At 44.7% G+C, this 22,067-nt stretch overlaps 1 protein-coding gene across 1 annotated transcript in view; it reads left to right on the top strand.

The window, feature by feature from the left end:
• The first annotated feature begins 4,821 nt into the window (after positions 1 to 4,821).
• The window catches only part of EML6 (EMAP like 6), a 253,307-nt gene continuing 236,061 nt past the window's right edge, over positions 4,822 to 22,067 (top strand). The window contains exon 1 of the mRNA XM_064277085.1: positions 4,822 to 5,835. Within this exon, the coding sequence (XP_064133155.1) occupies positions 5,636 to 5,835 (200 nt within the window). The 5' untranslated portion in view covers positions 4,822 to 5,635. The remainder of the gene's footprint in view (positions 5,836 to 22,067) is intronic.

Below are 22,067 nucleotides of genomic sequence, written 5' to 3'. Positions count from 1 at the left end.
AATTTAGTTTTCTTTATATTCAGGTGTAATCCATACTGAAGGCTGTAATCTTCTACCTTTATCAGTGCTTCAAGTTGTCTTGATTTTTGGCAAGCAAGGTTTTCTCTGTATCATTGTGAATGAGTCTTCCTCCAATCCTGATGTCACATTCTTCCTCATATAGTCCAGCTTCTTGGATTGTCAGTACACAAATTGAATAAAGTAAACTGATCATTTCCAGTGTTTCCTCCATGCTGGTAATTTGATGTCCATTCTTTTCTATTTTGTTTCAATTTTTTTTAATTGTGCTTTTATTTTTGGGTTATTTCTTTTGTTTGACCTTTATTTCTCTTACTTTTGTCCATCCATCTTCAAGCTCTTGATATTTTGAATTCATATTATAACTAAGTTCTTTGGTAGAGAATCTGCTTCTCTGACCTTAGTATTCTTCCAGGCCGGGTCTTCATCCGTCTTTTGCATATAATTTACCTTTCTTTCAGGGTTGCGTTTTGCTTTTGCTATGCTCTTTCTTTTAATTTTGCTCATGTTTTATAGGAGCAGTGCTTTCCAGATCACTTATTCTGGAAAACTGTGTATGAATTCTTCTTGACATTCTTCCTACCTTATCTGAGGATGAGTTGCTCTTCTTAGATCTGTAAGTTGATGGCCTGGGTATTTTTCTTTCCATATTTGTTATTTAATTTCATTTTTCCAAAAACCTTTTTTTTAAATTGTGGTAAATACGTAGACAAAAAAAAAAGAACTGCCATTTCAACAATCTTCGCATGTACAGTTGAGTGGCATTAAATATGTTCATCATGTTGGTCAACCACTTATTGTGTAGTCTTGCTAAAATTACTTTTCCTGGGCCTCAATTCCCTCACCTTAAAATGGAGATGATCTCTACCCATAGGGTTGTTGTGAGGCTTAACCAGATGAAGTATATAAAATGCCTCCTCTTCTCTTCCCACAGTATAAGAATCCTTTATTTTTAGCTAGGCACTTGGTTGCCCAGAATAGAGGCTATAGTTCTTGACCTTCTTGGAGCTAGGTATGGCCATGTAACTAAGTTCTGACCAACAGGATGTAAGGAAAAGAGACTTAGGGTAGTTTTAGGGGAAACTTTCTTTTAAAGACAGCCAACATGTGCCCTTTGTCCCTTTTTCTGTTCCTCTTTGAAATGTGTTTGAAATGTGTTTGGAATGTGCATATGACAGCTGGAACTCCATCTTGAACCATGAAGTCTAGGGACAAAAGAGCAGACTGCTGGTATTCTGGCAGTAGCCTGAGTATTTAAGGATTTCTTAAAGTGTGGCTGGGACGCTGGTGGTGGTTAAGAGCCACAGCGTGCTATGGCTGTGAACCAAAAATCTGGCAGTTCAAATTTACCAGCTGCTTCTTGGAAACCCTATGGAGCAGTTCTACTCTGTCCTATAGGGTTGCTATGAGTCAGAATCAACTTGATGGCAATGGGTTTAAGTAAAGCCATCAAACTAGGCCTGTACTACCTCTTGATTTTTGTTAGAAATAACATTTTATTAAGTTGATCAAACAAAAACTTTCAATAGTAGTCACTACTATTTTGGGTTTGTCACTCACAGAAGACTACTATCAAACCAATTTCTTTCATCATGCTTAGTGGTTAAGAACAGCCAGACTTCCTGAGTTCAAATCCAGAGTCTGTCACTACTGTTGTGCATCCTTAGGCAGCTTACTTAAACTTTCTTTGCCTTAGTTTCCTCATCTGTAAAATGAGGAAATACTAGTACTTACTCCACAGAATTATTATTGGGGTTAAATGATTTAATACATGTAAAGCATCATTTACAGTTCCTGAAATATAATGCTATTTATTATATTAACATAACAAATGTCATTCTATCAGTTTTACTCTTGCTTTCCTAGATTGCTTTTTTCCGAATTATATTACCAAGCCTTAATTTCACACTAGCTTCAAATAGAAAACAGGTATAATTGTAAACATATACTGCCATCACAGTAATAATTATTCACATGCTGCTTTACACATTATTAACTCTTTGCAGATGTACAGTATTTAGCTTCCTTCTCACAATTATCTTGTATTGTTGCACGTTATTAAATGAGGAGACTAAGGATCAGAGGACTTAGTGACTTGTCTAAAGTTACACTGCAAGTGTCAGAGCCAGAACTTATTCCTCAACACTTTTAACTGAAAGTACAATCTGGGGTAGCCCGGTGGTCATTAGTTATGACACTAAAGGTAATTTAAGAAATGAACATGTCAGGTTATAGCCACTTGCACTTGTTTAGGGACTCTTGCCAACATAATTTTGCATTTTCTCTGGAATATGTTCTTTCCCTTCTATACCACTGGCTCTGCCTCTACTGTAGTACTTCAGGCTCTACCTCAGGTTGTTCCTGGACTACCACTACTGTTTTGTGAGTCCCCTCTCCAAAAAATAAAAAATCAGTGGCTTGCTATTAAAGTATCGAGCCCAAATCTCTAGGTTCAGCTCTAACCACAATCTAATCTTTTAACCTTATCGCCCCTTATCTTAAATGAACTTTCTCTAGTATCAAACTGGGCCAGTCTATTCAGCATTCTCTAAATCTGTTTTTTCAGCATCTTCCCTTTCGTTATTCCATAGACCCATCTAGAATGCTCTTTCAACTTATCTTTGCTTATCTCAGTTCTACTTATCTTTTCTCTTTCCTCATGAAGACTTTCCTGACTGATGATAGCTGGGAAAGCCTCTCTTCTTCTGAATTCCTATACAGAATTTATTGTCTTTGTAGAATTCACTTGGCACCGTTTTATGGCACGGCATTATGGTATTGGTCATCTATATTTTTGCTTGTGTCTCAAATCTATTCCAGGCCAGGTTTTATTTTTATTTTTGGTAGTGCCTAGCGCAGTGCCACCTCACACATTTGTAGATTGCTGTTTCCTTCAAAAGAAAGACAAGACTAGTTCACATCCTCTTCGTTAGCAACTGCTTACCCATACTCTGGATTTCTAGTCTTCTTCTCTGTGTTTTCCTACCAGGTCAGAGGACAGTATTAAAGCATGAGGTATCTGAAGAATTCAATAAGCAATTATATTGAGTGGGGGGAAAGGAAAAGACATGTTCCAAACGTCCAATTCATCATCCTTTTGCAGCGTCTTAGTCATTGGGATTTTGGAACCTTCTCTTACCATAGGCCAGCTGTGGTCTCAATTTGAAAATAGGCTACTTTAGAGCAAGGCTGCAAACAGGTTCAAACCCCTGATGAGAATTTGCATTTCCACCCCAAATACACTGCACCGGAATCTACATTTTAACAAGATTCCCAGGTCATTCTTACGTACAATAAATTTTGAGGACCACTGCTCTACTAGTGGTTCTCAGAATTGGTCCCTAACCAGCAGCATTAGCATCGCCTGAAAACTTGCCAGAAATGCTAGTTTCAAACGGGTTGGAAGCACTGTTCGGAACACAGTAGCAGAACACAGTGGGATTCATAGTTCACTTCAAGCGGAGTTAGGAGAAATGCCACCAGCTTTTGACGGCCAAGGTTAGTTGTTCATGGCGTGGGTACTTCCAAAATCTGGTTGTCCTTAAATATTCAAGCCCTCTAACTTAAGGAGGCAGGTCATGGAAAAGGTAGACGCCGGTTCCTGGACAGGGCAGAGCAAGACCACATTTTCAGGAGCCTGTATATTGTTAAAGTTGACAGCATTGTACTTTAACACATTAGAATCCATCTGAGTAAAAAGGAAAACCGACGTAGGAAACAAACTTGAGTAACCCAAGCGAAGATACAGGCTACACAGTATCCCTGACTGGGGGCTGGTGAGGAGGAATTCTCCGGTTGGGTCGTAGAGACTGTCTCCACTCTAACCCAGCCGTCCTTCTCCACAGAGACAGACCCCAGCCGGACGCCTGCCTCACTCACTAGGGCGCGCCCGGTAGGGCAAGCGGTTGCCCCTGGCGAGCGTCCCCTCACCTCCAAAACCTCAAGCACCACCAACGTCCGTAATGGCCGCTCTACGGCCCCTCGGGCTGCGCGGAATCCTGGGACTTGTGGTCCGGCGCCACGCGCTCCTCGAGCGAGTTGGCCTGGAGCCGACTACACTTCCCAGGATGCACCGGGGAGCGAGGCTACCCGGGCGAGGAGCTGGAGGGGGTGGGCCCAGCGCTCTGGGGCGTCGCCGTTTCCAAGAGCCGCGGTCTCGCCTGGTAACCGGCCGCCGCGGCTGCCGAGAGCCGCGCTGTGGCCCCGCCCCCGGAGCCGGGCTGGAGGAAGAAGCCGTCTCCTGCCGCGCTCCGGTGACGAAGCCGGTCCTGCGGCGCGGGAGGCGGGGAGGGGAGGGCAGGCAGAGGATCGCGCCCGCCCGAGCGGGATCCTGGCCGCGCCCGCGGCGCCCGCTCCGAGCAGAGGTTAGCGGCAGAGAGCGCGGGATGCTCCGCGGGCGGGCGGGCGGGCGGGCGAGGTGGGAGCAGCGCGCGCGGGCCGGGGCGTCCCGGGGCTGCACCCCGCGGCCGGGGGTGGGGGGCTGGCTGTCCCCCGAAGTCTGCGGGCGACCGGCGAGCCCTCGGGCCCTTAGCTAGCGCAGACCTTCCCGTGGAGACGTGCACGACGTTTGCCACTTGTTCGTTGTTGCGTTTCCTCGGACGGGGAACGTTGTAGGCAGCGCGCGGGCTCTCTTCGCCCTCCAACGTTCCTAGTCCTCGTTTCCGCCGATTCAGAAACCCTGTAGGACCTAGAGGTGCCTCAGTGACAAGAGGGTCCACGGATAGTAAAGACATACACGACAACTAATTGGAGCATCAAAAAAAAAAAAAAAAAAAAAAGACCTTTGCAGATCCGCCTGGAATTTTATGGGGGAGAAGGGGCCCTGGTGGCGCAGTGGTTAAGAACTCGGCTGCTAACCACAAGGTCGGCAGTTCGAATCCACCAGGCGCTCCTTGGGAACCCTAGGGGGCCGTACTTCTGTGTCCTATAGGGTCGCTGTGAGTCGGAATGGACTCGACGGCAACGGGTTCGGTTTCTGGTTTTTTATGGGAAACAGCAAATGTCCCTTCAAGTCGTATCAGCAACGGCTAGCCTGCAGCGTTTGGGGCACATTTCACGTCGTGAGGGAGATGGATGTGGAAGGAGAAAGGGGGGGGGGTCGTTGACAATTTTTTTTTTTTTTAACTTGGTTTAGTTTGGGGATCATTTTCTTGGACTGAGCGACTTACACAGAAATCTGTTTCTTCCTCGCTCCCGCAGCCTGGATGCAGACGGTCGGCTTGGGACCCAAGGACGGTGATGGCCCAGCTCCCCCGGGTCCCCTGTAAAATCAAAGCTGTCAGAGACTGAACCCCCCGCGCGCCGCCAACGGGAGTGCGCCGCCTGGGTGATCAGGGTTTGGGTATGCAGATCCCCGATGTGGAAGGCGGGGTGATCCCCGCACAAGCCTCCTCCGGGGACCCGAGCCCGCAGGTCCAGTGAGGCGGGCGCGGGCGCCCCCGGAGCCACCCCACCCGGGACAGGGAGCTGGGGCGCCCGGCGGTCGCAGTTGTCTCCGGCGGAGGGTGATGGTGGCGCCCGGCGCTGCGCGCTGAGCCCCTGTAGGTCCGTGGCTGCCCGAGCCTTGGCGAGCAGAGAGCCGGCGCGCGGGGGTCCGGGGGGCGAGTGGGGTCGCCTGATGATGGCGGATCGGACAGCTCCCAGCTGCCAGCTCCGGCTGGAGTGGGTGTACGGGTACCGGGGCCACCAGTGCCGCAACAACCTGTACTACACGGCCGGCAAGGAGGTGGTCTACTTTGTGGCCGGGGTCGGGGTGGTGTACAACAGCCGCGAGCACAGCCAGAAATTCTTCCTGGGACACAACGACGACATCATCAGGTAAGGGGGGTGGACGGGGCGCTGGAGAGCAGACGGGTGTGGAGGCTGGAATGGGAGGGCGTGGGGACACTGCCTGGGCTTTCCCGGGGTCAGATCGGGGGGCCCCAGGGAACCTTATGGAATTGCAGGAGTGCTGATTCGGAGGCTAGGGGTGAAACAGAATGGGGGGCGCAGGTGGGAAGGGAGAGGTCTCTCTATGCCTCCGGGAGGCTTTGAAATCTCTGAGGAGTTGCGCGTCCTGATGTTTTTTGGTGTTCATTTCTGCTACAAGTGGAAGGATCCTGGGTTACTATCAGACACTTCAGCGTTCCCCCTCAGTAAATGTAGGACCAATAACCTGAGCTGTGGGTATCACCTTTGGGATACTTCTCAGTAGATTTCTCAGCAAGAGGATTAAAAACAACAAAGACAAAAAACCCTGAAGGAAATTTTGCTACAGGCAGTCTGGAACCTTCATCCCAGATGCTTCGAAGCTGGGAAATTCTGCAGTGGGTAGGGAGTTTGTTCTGTAATATTGCACTTGGTGTGTTTTAATGCCAACAAGCATATTTTATGCTCAGTGGGTGCTTCCACAACAATATTGAGGTTATAAAAGGCTGGCAGGTGGTGGACCACAGAATCCTTCCAGCTAGCCCACAGAATGACCAGCATCTTGTGGCAGATGGCCAGGACTGATGCAGGACACAGAGGGATGAATAGCTGTCATAGGGACCCTCCCCATTAAACTGTTGGGGGCTTATTTTGATCCTTGGCCTTATCAGCTCATCTTTGGACCAGATGTATTCTCCTTTTTCAGATTCTTGTGTGACCAAACAAGGTGTGGTCCCGATGGTCTCCACAGGGAATCCTTTTCAGCCTTTGGCTGATAAGGAAGGTTTCCATGATATGGGAATCTCAGCCCACACAGAACATGACTTCCTGAGGATGGACACCTGAGAGAAACCATATCTGTACCTTCCCAGCTTGTGTATATTCTTGATACCAAGCAGCTTTGTCCCATTTTCAGGAGATTGCCACTCCTGCTCTAAGTTTGCCTTTCAAATGAAATAAATGGTTAAGCGGTGTAATGTCAGTGGTCCTGATTTCTCAGTGGGAAGAATGATTTAAAAGACAAGCTCTTTTTTTTTCTTCTTCTAGTATTGTGCTGAGGTTCCAAAGCTTTTTTTTTTTTTGAAGACTTAAAGTTGAAAAATTATTATAGAAGGTAAAAGCTTAGCATTTGAAAATAAAGTAAGATGTGTATTAAAAATCTTTTAGAATGAAAATCTTAAGTCCTGGGAGCTCCACTGTCTCAGTATTTGGGAGAACTGGTAGGTAAAACTTTGTTCATGTCACCTGTGACAAATTAGCTTTTCTTCCATCCCATATGGTAATTAATTATGATTGGGGCACCCTTACCTAGTACCTAGTCCTGGAGATTTTGCTTCTCTAATTGCCAGGCTGAGTATTAAAGTCACCGGTGCAAATGGTTAACAGTGACTAATGAGAAGGTTAAATGTTTAAAAATTTAAACCCATTGTGTTTTTGCCCTGCCTGTCTTAATGCAGCGCTTTCCGTTACAACATCAAAATAAGATCTAGTCCTTTGGGGGAAGGGAGACAGTGGCAGTTAAACAGAAGGTTCCCTGGGGTTCAGTCATATTAACGTGACAGTTCACTGAACTACTTTGAGGATTTGAAATCCTAATTCTTTCTCTAGTAGGGGAAAACAAAAAAAATCCATGTTGGAGGTGGGAAAAGGGTGGAGCTGCAGTAAGCCGCTGTTACAACAGGCAGCTGGACCAGGAGGGGTGTGATGATATCTGGCTTGGGTGCTTTAAAGAGACACTCAGATTTGAAGCAAAGGTGAATGAAGTTATTTGTATAACTGGTTTCCGGGGAGTCTCGATTATTGAAAAGGAAAAAAAAATATGGTTTAGCTTCTGGTCTATTTATTAAGGTAGCTATCTCTTTATGCTAAATAAGGACACAATAGGAAGCCTGCCTTCTGAGAAAGGACTTTCTGGCTAAATTCTCCATGATATTTGGTTGGGTCTGAGTATGTACAGGTGAGCAGAGTCCTATATCTCTTTATGGTTCTTCACATAGGAATAAAAATCAAACAGAATAAAAAAACATAAACCACAGATATTGTGTAATTTAGATCTGTAAAATTAGAATGTTTATATTATTTTGCTTTATTTTATGTGTATAAATAACGTTTTTCTGGTGATGGCAGTCCACAAGCCTGATTTTTTTAATCCTTAGTATGGGGGGCTCTGAAGAGTCATTTATTTCATAATTTTCCCAGAAACATATTAGATGTTTGAAATTAACGCTGTAAAATGTGAGAATATTTATGCATTAACTGTATAGATGGGTAGGAAAATTTTACTCTTTCATCTTTATGAATTTCAACTTATTTCTGTATGTCCCAGTAGAGTACTGTTTTTCTACTTGAAATATTGAAGTTTTTCATTGAATGGGGAGAATGATAACTAAGGTTTTAATGCAGAGGTGTCCTGGAATCCTGACATAAATAGAATTTCTAACTCTTGGTTCCCTCAAATACTGTAAGTAATCGTCTACTTGGTGCTTAGCTTTTGCATTAGTTTGAAAGATATATTCATAATGCGTACATTTCCACCTGCTTTATTTTTTGTGCAGCTTTGCTCAGAATATCAACTAGAAGGCAGCCCAAGAACTATTGCTAACACAGTCTGTTTTATAGAACCATGTGCTCTCTGAGATCATGATGGACCTTGATAATAACATAGGATTTGGCAGAGCTTATTAGAGCTCAGCGTATGTGTCCTCCTGCCTTGACAGGCAATGTGTGTAAGTCAGGTTTTTAAAAATGTTGGTATGTGAGGCATAATGTGATTTATTGGTTGTGGAGGCTTAGTTTTATTCTCTTGGATGATTGCCCTTCAATACAGATAACAGATTAGAAAATGATGCCGTGTTTTAGCCTCGGTAACACTGTGTAGGGACACATCAGTACTTAAAGCAGTGTTTGCTATTGGGCTAACAACAGTGCTCAAACAAGGGCTTGAAGGCCAGGGCAGTAATAGAGACCGGAGTAATTCCTGTCTTGGTTTCTACTTTGGGTAGCAAAACATGACACAGAAATGGAGTAAATGAATGAAAAGGTCACGAACACACTGACTCTCTGCCATCCCCCTCATTTTCACAGTGACTCTAGTGTACCCCCTGACTCTGGAGCCTGACGCTGCTTCTGACTAGTTCCTGGTCACCATTTTCTTCTCTCTTTCAATTCGGCTCTCTGTTGCAGGGAAGGTTTTCCTGCAATACTGTTTTAGGGGAGAGAGCATTGACTTCGACCTCCCACCTGCTCCCGTGTGAACCCCAATCTGTCATTTGCTGGAGCCATCTGAGTGAGGGGCTTGACCTCTCAGAGCTTTGCTGTGAAATGGGGTGACTGTACCCAACTTGCAGAGTTGTTGTAACTCTAAAATTCTATTAGAAGTAATATGTGTAAAGGGTTTAGCCTTGGGCATGGCCCTTGGCTGGTGCTCAATAAATGTTCTTAGCTATGGTAGTAGTAGTATTCAGTTAAAAAAAAAAGACATAACCAAAAACAAAACAGTGGTTCCTCATTGCCCACAGGCTGAAGTCCAAATTCCTTAGCCTTCCATTCTCTCTGGCCTTAACCCACCTTTCTTTTATTCTCCTTTTTCAAAAAATCATAAATTGTTTGCTTCCCACTTGCTATAGGATAAGATTGCTCTGTTCTTTCCTGCTTCATATGCTTCATTCAAATACCTGTTGCTGTTAACTTGATTCTGACTCATAGTGACCCTATACGACAGAGTAGAGCTGCCCCATAGGGTTTCCAAGGATCGGCTGGTGGATTTGAACTGCTGACCTTTCAGTTAGCAGCTGAGCTCTATCTGTGCCACCAGGGCTTCATATACTTCCTGCTGGAATGATTTATCTTCCCTCCTCACCACCCCCGTGGGGAGCATGGGCTTTGATAAAGTCAGGCAGACATGAGTTTGGATCTAGATCTGCCACAAATTAGCTGAGTGACCTGGGCAAACTACTGAACCTCTCTGAGTCTCAGCTGTCTTATCAGTAGATAGTTTCTCATCTATAAAATGGGGTTTTAAAGGTATCTACCTTGTACTTGGAAACCCTGGTGGCATAGTGGTTAAGTGCTATGGCTGCTAACCAAAGGGTCGGCAGTTCAAATCCACCAGGCGCTTCTTGGAAACTCTGTGGGGGCGGTTCTACCCTGTCCTATAGGGTCGCTATGAGTCGGAATCGACTTGACGGCACTGGGCTTGGTTTTTTGGTTTTACCTTGTTCTTGGAAACCCTGGTGGCATAGTGGTTAAGTGCTACGGCTGCTAACCAAAAGGTTGGCAGTTCGAATCCACCAGGTGCTCCTTAGAAACTCTATGGGGCAGTTCTACTCTGTCCTGTAGGGTCGCCATGAGTTGAAATCGACTCGACAGCAGGGGGTTTGGTATTTTTTTTGGTTTACCTTATACTTTGTTGGGGAGATTACATAAAAGGTGCCCCACAGTGTTTCACAAATAGTGCCCACCACAGGGGTCAGTGTGTATACAGAGCCTGCATGGCCCCCCTGGGTCAGTCTCACCTCTTCCACGAGACCGTTTATGATCCTTGGGGAAAGGACCCCTAGAACTCCTAAATTTTTGCATCTTTTGTAACCAGTCCTGCTCATTTAATATGTATTATTTAGTGCCATTCTTTTATTCAGAATATTTTCGTTTGTAAGTGTACATAAGATCCTTGAGACTGAGAATATACCCTAACATAAGCAGAGCTGACATTTCCTGAGTGCCAGACTCAGCTAAATATGCAAATACAGGTTTATCTCATCCATCTGTCAGGAACCCCGTGACGAAGGTACTCATTAACCTCAGCTTACTGGTGAGGAAACCTAGGCACAGAGAAATGAAGGACCTTGGCCGTAGTCACCAGCTAGCAGACTGTAGAATGGGAATTGGAACCCAAGTTGGTCTGATTCCAAAGTCCACAGGTGTTGTTTCACAGCCTTAGAGAACTCTCTTCTTTTTCTGTCACTGTGGTCTCTACCACTTACTAAGTACTCAGTAAACTGGTTGCCCTTTGGAACTCTGTTATCTGTTAATCGTGCGCTTTATTCAAGGGTATTGAAGCGGATTGCTAGAACCCAGTCTGGAAATGGAGTAGTGTCCAGGTACATTTTATGAACATCATCGGCTTTGGAACAGTGACCTGAAACAGTGATCTATTGGAGATGTTTAACTTTTTTTTTTTAATTTAGGTCTAAATTGTGGCATGGCTAAAATAGTCTGGTGTTGGAAATACAATTGAACTTCTGGACTTGGAAGAGGTGGAAGAGGGGTTGTCTAACAGCAATAATTGGGCCTGGAGACTTGAGTAAACAGACTCACATGAAGGCCTGGAGATGTGATTTTTCATCTTTAGTCTTTTGACCAGTTTGACTGAGGGAATTAACGTAATTTACAAGAGTCAACCTGTATTGGGTTGAGTGCCTGCTCTTTACCAGTTACTTTGTATATACGTCATCTCATTGAATTTCTCATCCCCCAACCCTGAGAAGTAGCCTACTTGTTTTACAGATGTGGCTCTGCTTTAAGTATTGACTTGTCCCTTCACTGAGAGGCAAAAGAATTTAAGCAGAGTCATTTAGCGGGACTGTCCCACTGAATTCATGGGATCCCACTTACTCTGTTCACTTGCAAGAGCATGAAGCCAGAGGTTTTGTTGGAAGCTTATGGTCTGTTCATAAATGGTCTTCTTGTTGTTGTGAGGTGCCGTCAAGTCAGTTCTGACTCATAGCAACCCTATAGGACAGAGTAGAACTGCCCCATAGGGTTTCTGAGGAGCAGCTGGTGGATTTGAACTGCTTGCCTTTTGATTAGCAGCCAAATGCTTAACCACTGTGCCGCCAGGGATCCATAAATGGTCTTATTATTAAGCTATAGTCTACTTGGTGATTTTATTCTCAAAGTTGGGTATATGCTTCCTCATTTGTTTATTCATCAGAAATTTACTTAATGTCTATAGTGTACCAGGTGCAGGGGATACAGCGGTGAACATAGCAAAGCCCTCCTGAAGTTCACAATCTGGTGGAGGAGGCCAACAATGAACGGACAAGAAAGCAAGAGGAATATAAACCAAAAAAAAAAAAAACAAAAAACCCAAAACTAAACTCATTGCTGTCAAGTCGATTCCGGCTTATAGCGACCCAGTAGGACAGAGTAGAACTGCCCCAAAGAGGAATATAGATTGTGACAGGTGCTGAGAAGGAATAGTCATAGCTATGAACTGGGTTGGATGCGGGTGTAGGGACTACTTTAGGTAAGGTTTCCAGAGCAGCTGTCTGGGGAGATGGCATTTAAACTGAGATATGAAGGATGAGAAGAGGTGAAGACATGGTGGCTGAGAAGAGGTTCCATGCAAAGGCCCCAGAGTGGAAAAGAACTCAGTGTGTCCAGAATTTTGATATAAATACCCAGAGAAAGACCAGGGCCATCATAATTCTCATCCAGGTCATTAATGTCTCATGAGTTTTGACACCATATGTCCTAGATTTCCCAGGACAGTCACAAATACTCCATTCGGTTATTGCCATGGGTACACTTGTTCTTGTCATATCATGGATCTCAATTTTTAATTCAGAAAATATGACCACATTTTTATTTGGAAAATACATTTACTGTATAGTAGATTGTTGGTTAAAAAAACTTTGCACTGGTCTATACTGTCTTGTGAAAAATGGTATCAACCTTACCAGTAATGGTCAGTCAGGCAGGTAATAACACTGTGGCAAGTGGAAAATGGTTTCCATGGCAACATCTCTAATTACTGCTGTCCCAGGGCCTCTCTAATCTCCAGGGATGTGGACCTGAACACCTTTGCAGTGAGAGTGATGCTTTGCCACCAAGAGAGGAAAAGGAAGCTGCTGGGAAGGCCGATTCCCTTGGTCCTGCTTCTGGGATTGACTCTTCAGTAGACGGGCGCCATATGGAAAGCTGCCCATTAGTCAGCAGGCCACACGCCTTCAACAGCTGGGCTTCTCCTGTAGGCTTGACTTGAGTTTGTCATACATGGGTTGGTCTTAAATGTAATTACAGTGTTTTAGAGCAAGCAGTATTTCTCAAATATCATTGTGCATACGCGTCACCTGGGAACTTGCTTAAATCCAAATTCTGAGTGAGTAGGTCCGATGTGAGGCTTGAGATTTTGTGTTTCTAACAAGCTCCCAGGTGATGCCAGTACAACTGGTTCACAGACTTCTCTTTAAGCTGCAAGATCTTAGGGAATCCATTGGCATATTTCAGACCTCAATGGGGCAGTGTTTTTTCCAACCCAAAAGATGCTGCAACCTGTTGAAATAGACTTTTAGTAATATATGCATGTATATGTTATATATATATATATATATATATAAATTTTTAAATTAGCAGAGTCAATTCGTTTGGTTGGTTTAATTTGGCACCTAGCCCAGCGTACTTTCCTCCCCAGAAAGAACCAAGGAGGCACTTGCTGGAACAAGTTAAGGAGACGATGAGCCTGTCTCTGGAGTGACACGGGCAGTGGGAGAATGTGTCCATAGCCTTTGTGTGGACGTTTGTTTTCCATTCACTTGGGTATATGCCTAGGAGTAGAATGGCTTGGTCATATGGTAACTCTGTGACTGACGTTTTGGGAAACTAGCAAAGTGTTCTCCAAAGTGGCTGTACCATTTTATAATTCCACCAGCCATGTATGAGGGCTCTAATTTCTCTGTATCTTTGCCAACACTTGTTATTGTCTTTTTTTTTCATTATAGCCACCCCAATGGGTGTGAAGTTGTATCTCATTGTGATTTTAATTTGCATTTCCCTAGTGACTGATAATGTTGATCACCTTTTCATAAATTTATTGGCCGTTTGTATATCTTTTTTGGATAAATGTTCATTCATATCCTTTGCCCATTTTCTCATTGGGTTATTTTTCTTTTTGAATTGTAAGAGTTGTTTATATATTCTGGGGAAAAACCCCTTATCTGAATTTGCAACATTTTCCTATCATTCTGTGGGTTGTCTCTCACTTACTTGATCGTGTCCTTTGAAGCACAAAAGTTTTTAATTTTGATGGAATCCAATTTATCTTGTCTTTTGTTGCTTTTGCTTTTGGTGTCATGTCTAAGAAACCATTGCCTAATCCAAGCACACAAAGATTTACTGCTATGTTTTCTTCTAAGTGTTTTATAGTTTTAGCTCTTACATTTAGGTTGATGATCCAATTTATTTTTTGTGTATGGTATAAGTAGGGACCCAGATTTATTGTTGTGTGTGTAGATGTCTTCTAAACCCAGGATCGTCGGTTTCAAGAAACTGAAACCCTCTTAAAGAAGCACAGTTAAGGAGGGGATTATAAAGCAACAAGAGAATATTTTGAACTCAATCACAGAGAGTATGGCCCACCTGTCAGACATCGCACAGCAGGCAGCTAGTTCTTCCTGCTTCTCTCTGGCAAGTATCCCCACGCATCACAAGTACTCACAAATCTGCTTCTCTCAGGTAATGTAAGCTTTGATTTTCTCAGGCTGCAGGCTGGCTTCTTGACTCGATGATAGCCGCCTCAAAAATGGTGGACTCAGCCCATCAGTACCCGTGACTTTCCAGCTTGGTCCCACATAGCCAACTGAATCTTTTGAGTCTAATTCCACATTTCCAGGAAAGAGGATCAAATTGGGCTAGCATGGGTCAGAATATCCACCCGGCCCAGTGGGTTATAGGTTGGGGGGTGGGACCTTGTTTCAAAAGACTGCCCCTTGTGAGGAGGATTTCCCAGTAAGGGGACTATGAGCGGAGAATGACTGAATGGCAGCTCTACTACAGGAGGTGAGTGAGAAGAGGAGGAGGCAAAAGCTTTTTGATGAAGAGAAGACGGCGGTGATGAGAAGTACTGAGTCTATGAGAGAAACAGTAAGGAAAGGATATTCACAGACATATATTCAGAATGTTGGTGATGTGTTAGACTTCAGTCCTGACAAGAGGCCATGCCAGGGTAATTCTGAGGAGTGCTGGCCAGTGGTTGGTGGCCACAGCCTTGGGGAACAAGATGGGGATCAAACATTTGCCCACTGTGGTGCCATGCTGCCACTAAGGGGACTGTCTTCCCTGCTGGGGCCTGGGGAACACGTGGGAATGGGAGCTGATGACGGCAGGCATCTGATGGTACCCACAGGAGGCTGCCTGGGACTGGTGTGGCCTGCCAGGTGATGGAGGTGGGCTTGGGGGCAGCAGTCCTTTACCAGCTGGTGAGCAAATATTTCCATGCTTTTAACTGGCCCAGCTACTGGGACACACGTGCTGAATACCAGCCATGGCTGTGAGTGAAAAAATTGCACAGGTGAGCCCATGGATGACTAGTGATGTAGGCTGTAAAACAAATCTTCGAAAGGATGGGCTTGAAACTTTCCAAAGCTTCCCTGTTTCCTACAGAAGGTTCAAGCTCACCCAGCAAGGCCTCTGAGACCTATTAAAATCTGGTTTCTGGCTCCTCGCCCAGCTTGTTGTCCCCACCTCTGGCCACATCAAACTCATTGCAGTTCCCTGAGCCCAGCTTCCTATTTTGTATCTCCTCATCCTGCCCATGCCATTATGGCTGCCTGAAGTGACTGCTCACTTCTCCGCTTGCACAGGCCTTCTCTTCCTTCAGTCTCAGTACAAGTTCCATCTCTACTGTGAAGCCTTACCTGGCAGCTCAAGACTGTTGTAGGCTCTCCTTCCTCTTTGCTTCCAGGCCGTTGTGCAAGTGTCTCTCTTGTGGAGCTGTCACCATGTGTGGCATCTGTGGACCTAACCATCTCCCTGTTCATGCCAGTTCCGTGGGTGTGCCCCCAAGCCTAGCACCCTGTCTTGGGCATCGTAAGTACTTAATATATTTTTACATGTTGGTTGTTCTTACTTCATTCTCATTATTTGGAAGGAGCAAGTTGTAAAATAGAAGTGAGGTTTCCATAGAACTCTGTGAGGGGAAAATCTTGAAAATGTATCCTCAGCTGGCACTGAAAGGCAGGTTTCAGAATCTTCTTTTAAAAACAAAAATCTTTGGATGGCAAATGATGGCCAGTTACTGGCTTGGCCTCAAGTCAGATACCAACTTTTCTTGAGTGTCTTCTTTCTGCTGGTCTGTATGGAAAACACCGCTGTGGAAGACATGGCGTTTTTCTGTTGAAGTTCTTCCACGGATATTACAGTGAAGGGAATTGCTCTCGGATGACTTGTGCTTGGGCTTTTTTTGACTGCTTGCATTATAAAGATTATCTTTATTTGTGTCTCTGTCGATCTAGAAAGCACAGTGGTCTTTTAAGCAGCTTGACAAATGTGCTGGAATGTTTGTAAAAGGAAAATGAAGTCCTGACGTCTGCAGAGAATTTTAAGGTAGTACCTGCTGGTTCTAGATGTTTTCAAGTCTTTCCCGGCCCAGAAGAACTTCACCCAAAGATACAGAAATGTGGATCAGGGGCAGGCTTTCTGGATGAAGTGACCTTCGAAAGATGAAGAATAGTTTGGCAGGCTGGTGGAAGGGAAGTAGGGGAGGGAGGGAACAGCAGGGGATGGGAACAGCCTGTGCAAAGAAAGACTCAGTCTCTTAAAATAGCAGGGACTCCTGAAGCAAGAGCAGGTAGTTCAGTATTGCAAGAGTGAAAGATCGATAGTGTAGGGGGCATTGTGGGAGATGCAGCTGAGGCTGGGACTAGATCACTAAGGGCTAAGGGATTTAAGCTCATCTTTACAAGTTACGGGAACCCACTGAGGGGGTTTATACAGGGTGAGACAAGACCAAGTTTAGATTTTAGGAAGATCACTAAAAGGCAGAGGATTTCTACTTTCTTTCTGCTAGCCCTCTCTTCAACACTCCTTCCCACTCTTCTCTTTTCTTTCCATGCCAAACTTCTTAGAAGAGCCAACACGGCACTGAGTGTGGGGACTGGACACTGAGATTTAGCGCTGTGCTGTCTCCTACCACATGTCTGACTTTGGGCGTGGCGCTTAACTTTTCCAGGCCTCAGTTTCCACGTCTGAAAATGAGATGGCTGGCTCTCTGATGTCTCAGAGCCTTCTAAGACCACGTCTAAAAGTGCTGAGATTCTGAGTTGTCTCCGTTTACTGCCTCCTCTTCCTTATCTCTTGTTCACTCTTCAACCTAACAGACTGGTCTCTGCCTTCATCAGCCACTGAAATCATTCTCTGGAGTATCTTTGGTGACCTCCAGTGCTAAACAGGGCTGCTGTCTGCTTAGTCTTTGAACAGCATTGGGTTCAGTTGATCACCTGCTACCCAATATCTTTCCTAGACCTTGTAGCCCTCAGTTTTCTTTTACCTTCCTGGCTGCCCTGTGTCTGTCTCTTCTTTCTACGCCCACCTCTTACATACAGGGGCTTTCCAGTATTGCTTATGAGGTTTTCCAGCCAAAAAATGCTTGACCTGAATCTAATCGTGAGGAGACAAACAAACAAATGCAAACTGAGAAACATTCTACAACACAACTGGACCGTACTTTGCAAAAAAAAGTGTCGTTCTCATAAAAGATCGAGGAACTGTTCCAGATGGAAGGAGACTGAAAAGATATAATTAAATACAGTGTGTGATCCTGGATTGGTTCCTAGACTGAGGTGGGAGGGGTTGTTATAACAGACAGGATTGGGGCAGTTGGTAAAATCTGAATATGAGACTATAATCTGTATAATAGCATGATGTCAGTGATAAATTTTCTGAATTTGATGATAGCATTTACATAGCAGTGTAAGAGAATGTCCTTGTTCTTAGATGTGTGCTGAAGTATTTAGGAGTGAAGAGTCCTGGTGTCTCCAATTGCTCTCAGATGGTTCAGTAACAACAATAACGCCAGCAGCAACAACGGGAACTATAATAATGATAATAGTGAATGTGTATGTGTTTATGGAGCCCTGGTGGTGCAGTGGTTAAAAGTTTGGCAGCTAACCAAAAGGTTGGCAGTTCAGATCCACCAACACTCCTTGGAAACCCTATGGGGCAGTTCTACCCTGTCCTTTAGGGTAGCTATGAGTTGGAATTGACTCGCGGGCAATGTTTTTTTTTTTTCTTGGGGGGAGGATGTTATGTGTTTATGGAGGGAGAGAGAGAAAACAGATGGGCAAAATATTAAGGTGACTTTAAGTGATGAATATATGGAAACTCATTGTCTAATTTCTAGCACCTTTTCTGTAGGTTTGACATTTTTTCAAAATGAGTTACAGTGTGTGTGTGTTCAGGTTCCTCAAGGCATCTGTCTCTTCTCATCCTACGTCTTTCCCCGAGAGCTCTTACCCACTTCCTCCTGCTTCCACCTTTGCCCTTCCTTTCTGTTCTCACCACAGCACCAGAGTGATCCCAGTTCCATCGTAAGTCAGGTAACATCAGTTCTTTGCTCAGAACCCTCAGAGTAAAAGGCAAAGTGTTTATAACGGACTCTGAGCCCCTGTCTGCCTTAGAAGCGAGGACGGTGAAACTTTGTCTCACATACTTTAGACGTGTTATCAGGAGGGATTGGTCCCTAGAGAAGGACACCATGCTTGGTAAAGTAGGGGGTCCGTGAAAAAGAGGAAGACCCTGAATGAGATGAATTGACACAGTGGCTGTGGCAGTGGGCTCGAGCATAGCAAGTATTGTGAGAATGGTGCAGGACCGGGCAGTGTTTCGTTCTGTTGTACGTAGGATGGCTATGAGTCAGAACCAGCTGGATGGCACCTACAACAACGAGAAACCCCTATGGTCTCTGGCCTCCTGTTACTTCTATGATCTAGTCTATTTTCTCCCACCTCTTGCTTGTCCATAGCCACACTGGCCTCCAACTTGCTGCTTGAGTACCCAGGCACAGCTCTGCTCCAGGGTGTTTGCATTTCCTGTTCCCTCTGACTAGATCCTACTTCCCCAGACATCTGCAGGGTTTTCTTCAGCTCCCTTGGGTCCCTGTTCAATGTCACCTTCGCAGTCAGATCTTCTCTGAGCTTCCCATTTAAAATTCAGACCCCTTCTCAGCACAAATCCCTTTTTCTGCACTCCTGCTTTATCTTTCTCTGTAGTTATTTCTTTTGTTTCTTGTTTTTCTCTCTTCCCTAGAACATGAGCTCCATGAGGGCCAGGGTTTTTTGTTTGCTGCCCTGCCCTCAGTGCCTAGAATGGTACCTGGCATGTAGAAGGTGCTAAGTAAATACTGGTTGAATGAATAAGTGAAGACTTGTACTTGTTGACTTTTATTTGACTTAAGATAACCCCACTGGAATTTCTGCTTAGAACAGGACTTCTTTTTTTTTTTTTTACCCCTTTTGGTAGATGGTGAAGTCTGTGGACCCTGTCTCAGAGTAATAGGTTTGTCTGTTCTGTGTTAACTTTTTATCGAAGTGGAATATGCATACAGGAAAGCATAGTTCTCACAAACTGAACACACCCGTGTAGTCCTCTTCCAGCTCAAGAAACGAACATTGCCAGGAGCACAGAAGCCCTCGTGCCCTTCCCAGCCACAGCCCCACTGCAGAGGTAACCTCTGTCCTGTCTCCTAGCAACAGATTAGCTTTGTCGGATGTTGTGCTTTACGCGTGTATATAAAGGGAAGGGTACGGTGTACATCCTTGTGTGTCTGGCTCCTTTTAATCAGCATCGTGTTTATGAGATACGTCTGTATTTCTACATGTCTGGTCTCAGTTCCACGTTTTCATTGTGTGCAAACACCATCATTTATCCACTTCCAGTTTCTCCTGGCGATTACGATCATTCTAGTACAGGTAACATCTACCTGCAGTTCTCCCTAGGAGTTGTATTGCTGGATCACGGTGCGTATGCTCAGCTGTGCCAAGCCTAACAGGTTTCCAAAGTGGCTGTGTCCGTCTGTGCTCTCAGCATCCCAGAGTGTTCCCCAATACATATGATACAGTGCATACGGGGCGGGGGGGCGGTGCACAACGCAAGCTAATTATACTGAAATGTAATAATAAACAAAAAAAAAATTTTTTTTCTAGTAATAATAAAAATATTTTCTAAAATGTTGTGATGTAGTATTACATGTGCTTCTTTATTAACACAATTAAAAAGCCCGGCAGATCTAACAATTACGGTGATTTACAGTAGTGATGAGTGAATGCGATGTTTTGAGACACCTGCAACAAGTATGAGGTGAGATGGAAATACCTGGGGTTTCTGGTGGTCACAGAGTCACAGGTGCTGCTAATCCTCTTGTGGTTGCCTGCCTCTTCTGAAAGGTAGGAAGTGCTAAATTTTCTGTTACAAATTAGTGAATCGAAAGTGTAATTTCTGGTCTATCTAAATTCATGGAAGCTGAATTCTATTAAGCAGAGGTACATAGACCCAGATTAAGAACCCTTGGCTTAGAGGAACAAAAAATGACTTAAAACAAAGACTTTTTGAGTGCCTACTTTTGTGCCAGGCACTGTGCTAGGCACTGGGGACCTGGAAAACCCGGGAAGTGGAGTGCCCTGAAAGCCAGGAGCAGAGGTAGTGTCAAAGAGACAGTCAACAGTATCAATAAAGCAAGATAAGTATGAAAAACGGCCCAGTGGATTTAAGCAGTGGGGAGGTCATTGATGAATTACTACATAAACACGGATTATTTTTCTCTGGGTTGTACTTTTATCTGCATTTTAAGCTTTCTGTTATAGCAGTTAGAGTGTCCAAGGGTCATTTCCTTTTAGCTTTACTTTTCTTCCTACATCTCCTTTATCTATTCTGATCATGCTCCAGTGAGTTTTATGCTGCAGTGGTGGTAAGCAGTCGTCTCAGCTTAGTGACTTCTCTCTCCAGCAGACTCTACCTCTTTTTCTGGACAATAGGAGGTACCGTTGCAGACATTGCTTCTCTGTAAACAGCCTGCCGGGTCTCTTATTCTGCATCGCAGATGTGAATACCATCAGTTTGGCTGGGCCGTGTTTATCTGTGTGAGGGCCTGGCCTGCTGACAGTGAATTCACAGGTGACTCTTCTGGCCTTGAGGAAACTCGATGTCTGGTCCATATGACAAAAATATAATGGAAGAGATATCCATTCTGGAATGTTTCACACTTACTTTCTTCACGAATGTCACTTGGATTTCTATGTAATCTATAGGAGGAAAGTGAGAGAATAATTCGATTAAATAAACGTGTTCAGAGCTTACTGTTTAAATGACAGTGTGAAGGCCACAAAGATGACAGATATCCAAGCAGAAAACATTGAGTCCCTGGTCACTCTGACCCTCTTTCATCTCCGTCATCCAGTCAGTCCCGAGTACAATTGATTGTGTCCTTTCCATCTGCTGCCTCCACCCTAGTTCACCCCCATCACTTTTGTCTGGACTAGTACAGTAGCCTCTAATCTGGTCTCCCGGCCTCTGCGCTCACCCCTCTAGTCGATCCTGTATTCCAGAGCCTGGAGGAGCTTTTGAAGAATACAGGTTTATGAGCCCAGGTTGAAAGAGATCTGGGCCAGTGGGTCTGAGGGTGAGGCCCAGAAATCTGTATTAGAAAAAGAAAATTCCATTAAAAAAAAAAAAAATATATATATATATATGATGCTCCAAGAATAAAGGGACATATAAGAACAACACAGTGGCCAGTCTGAAGGGACATCCACTGGCCACATTTGGGACCATCTGAGCATGAATTATCACTGAATAAAAATTTGCACCTGCATCGTGATAAAGAAATGGGGCGAAGGGAAAGCTCTTCCTTGAGTAGAAAGCCAGCTATTAAATGCAGATGGAATGATGGAGTTGGAAAGTCACCCGTGGATGTTATAACTGGTGATGAAAGTTACGGGTAGGGTACTAGAGCAGCCTCCAAGCACGTTGCCACAAGATATTTATGGATAACAAAGGAAAAACGATACAGTGGAGAAACCTGGCAGGCATCTCCTTAACCAAATGACCAAAGTTAACATCACAGTAATGGGACAAACCAAGTCATTAAAAACAAAAAATCCTTCCCCGAATGGTTCTGGGTTCAGGAATCCCTGCACTCTGCTACCCCTGGAATTAACACTCCAAAGCACACATCTGCTCTGTCCCTGCCCTGCTTAGAAACCCCTGCTGGCTCTGTTGCGTCTGGAGTGGGGTCCAAGCAGGCGTCATGGCTCCAGCCTACCTTGTTGCCATCACCTCCCATCTGAGCTCTGCTTTCCCACTCTTCCCCACCGTTGCTTCTGCCACACTTCTCGCAGTGACTCAGATGGTTTCTGTCTCTCCTTGTCACT

The sequence above is a fragment of the Loxodonta africana genome, chromosome 26, assembly GCF_030014295.1.
Source record: "Loxodonta africana isolate mLoxAfr1 chromosome 26, mLoxAfr1.hap2, whole genome shotgun sequence".
Lineage (NCBI taxonomy): Eukaryota > Metazoa > Chordata > Mammalia > Proboscidea > Elephantidae > Loxodonta > Loxodonta africana.
The sequence above is the reverse complement of the archived record's forward strand: the minus strand, read 5'-3'. Positions and strand labels throughout refer to the sequence as shown.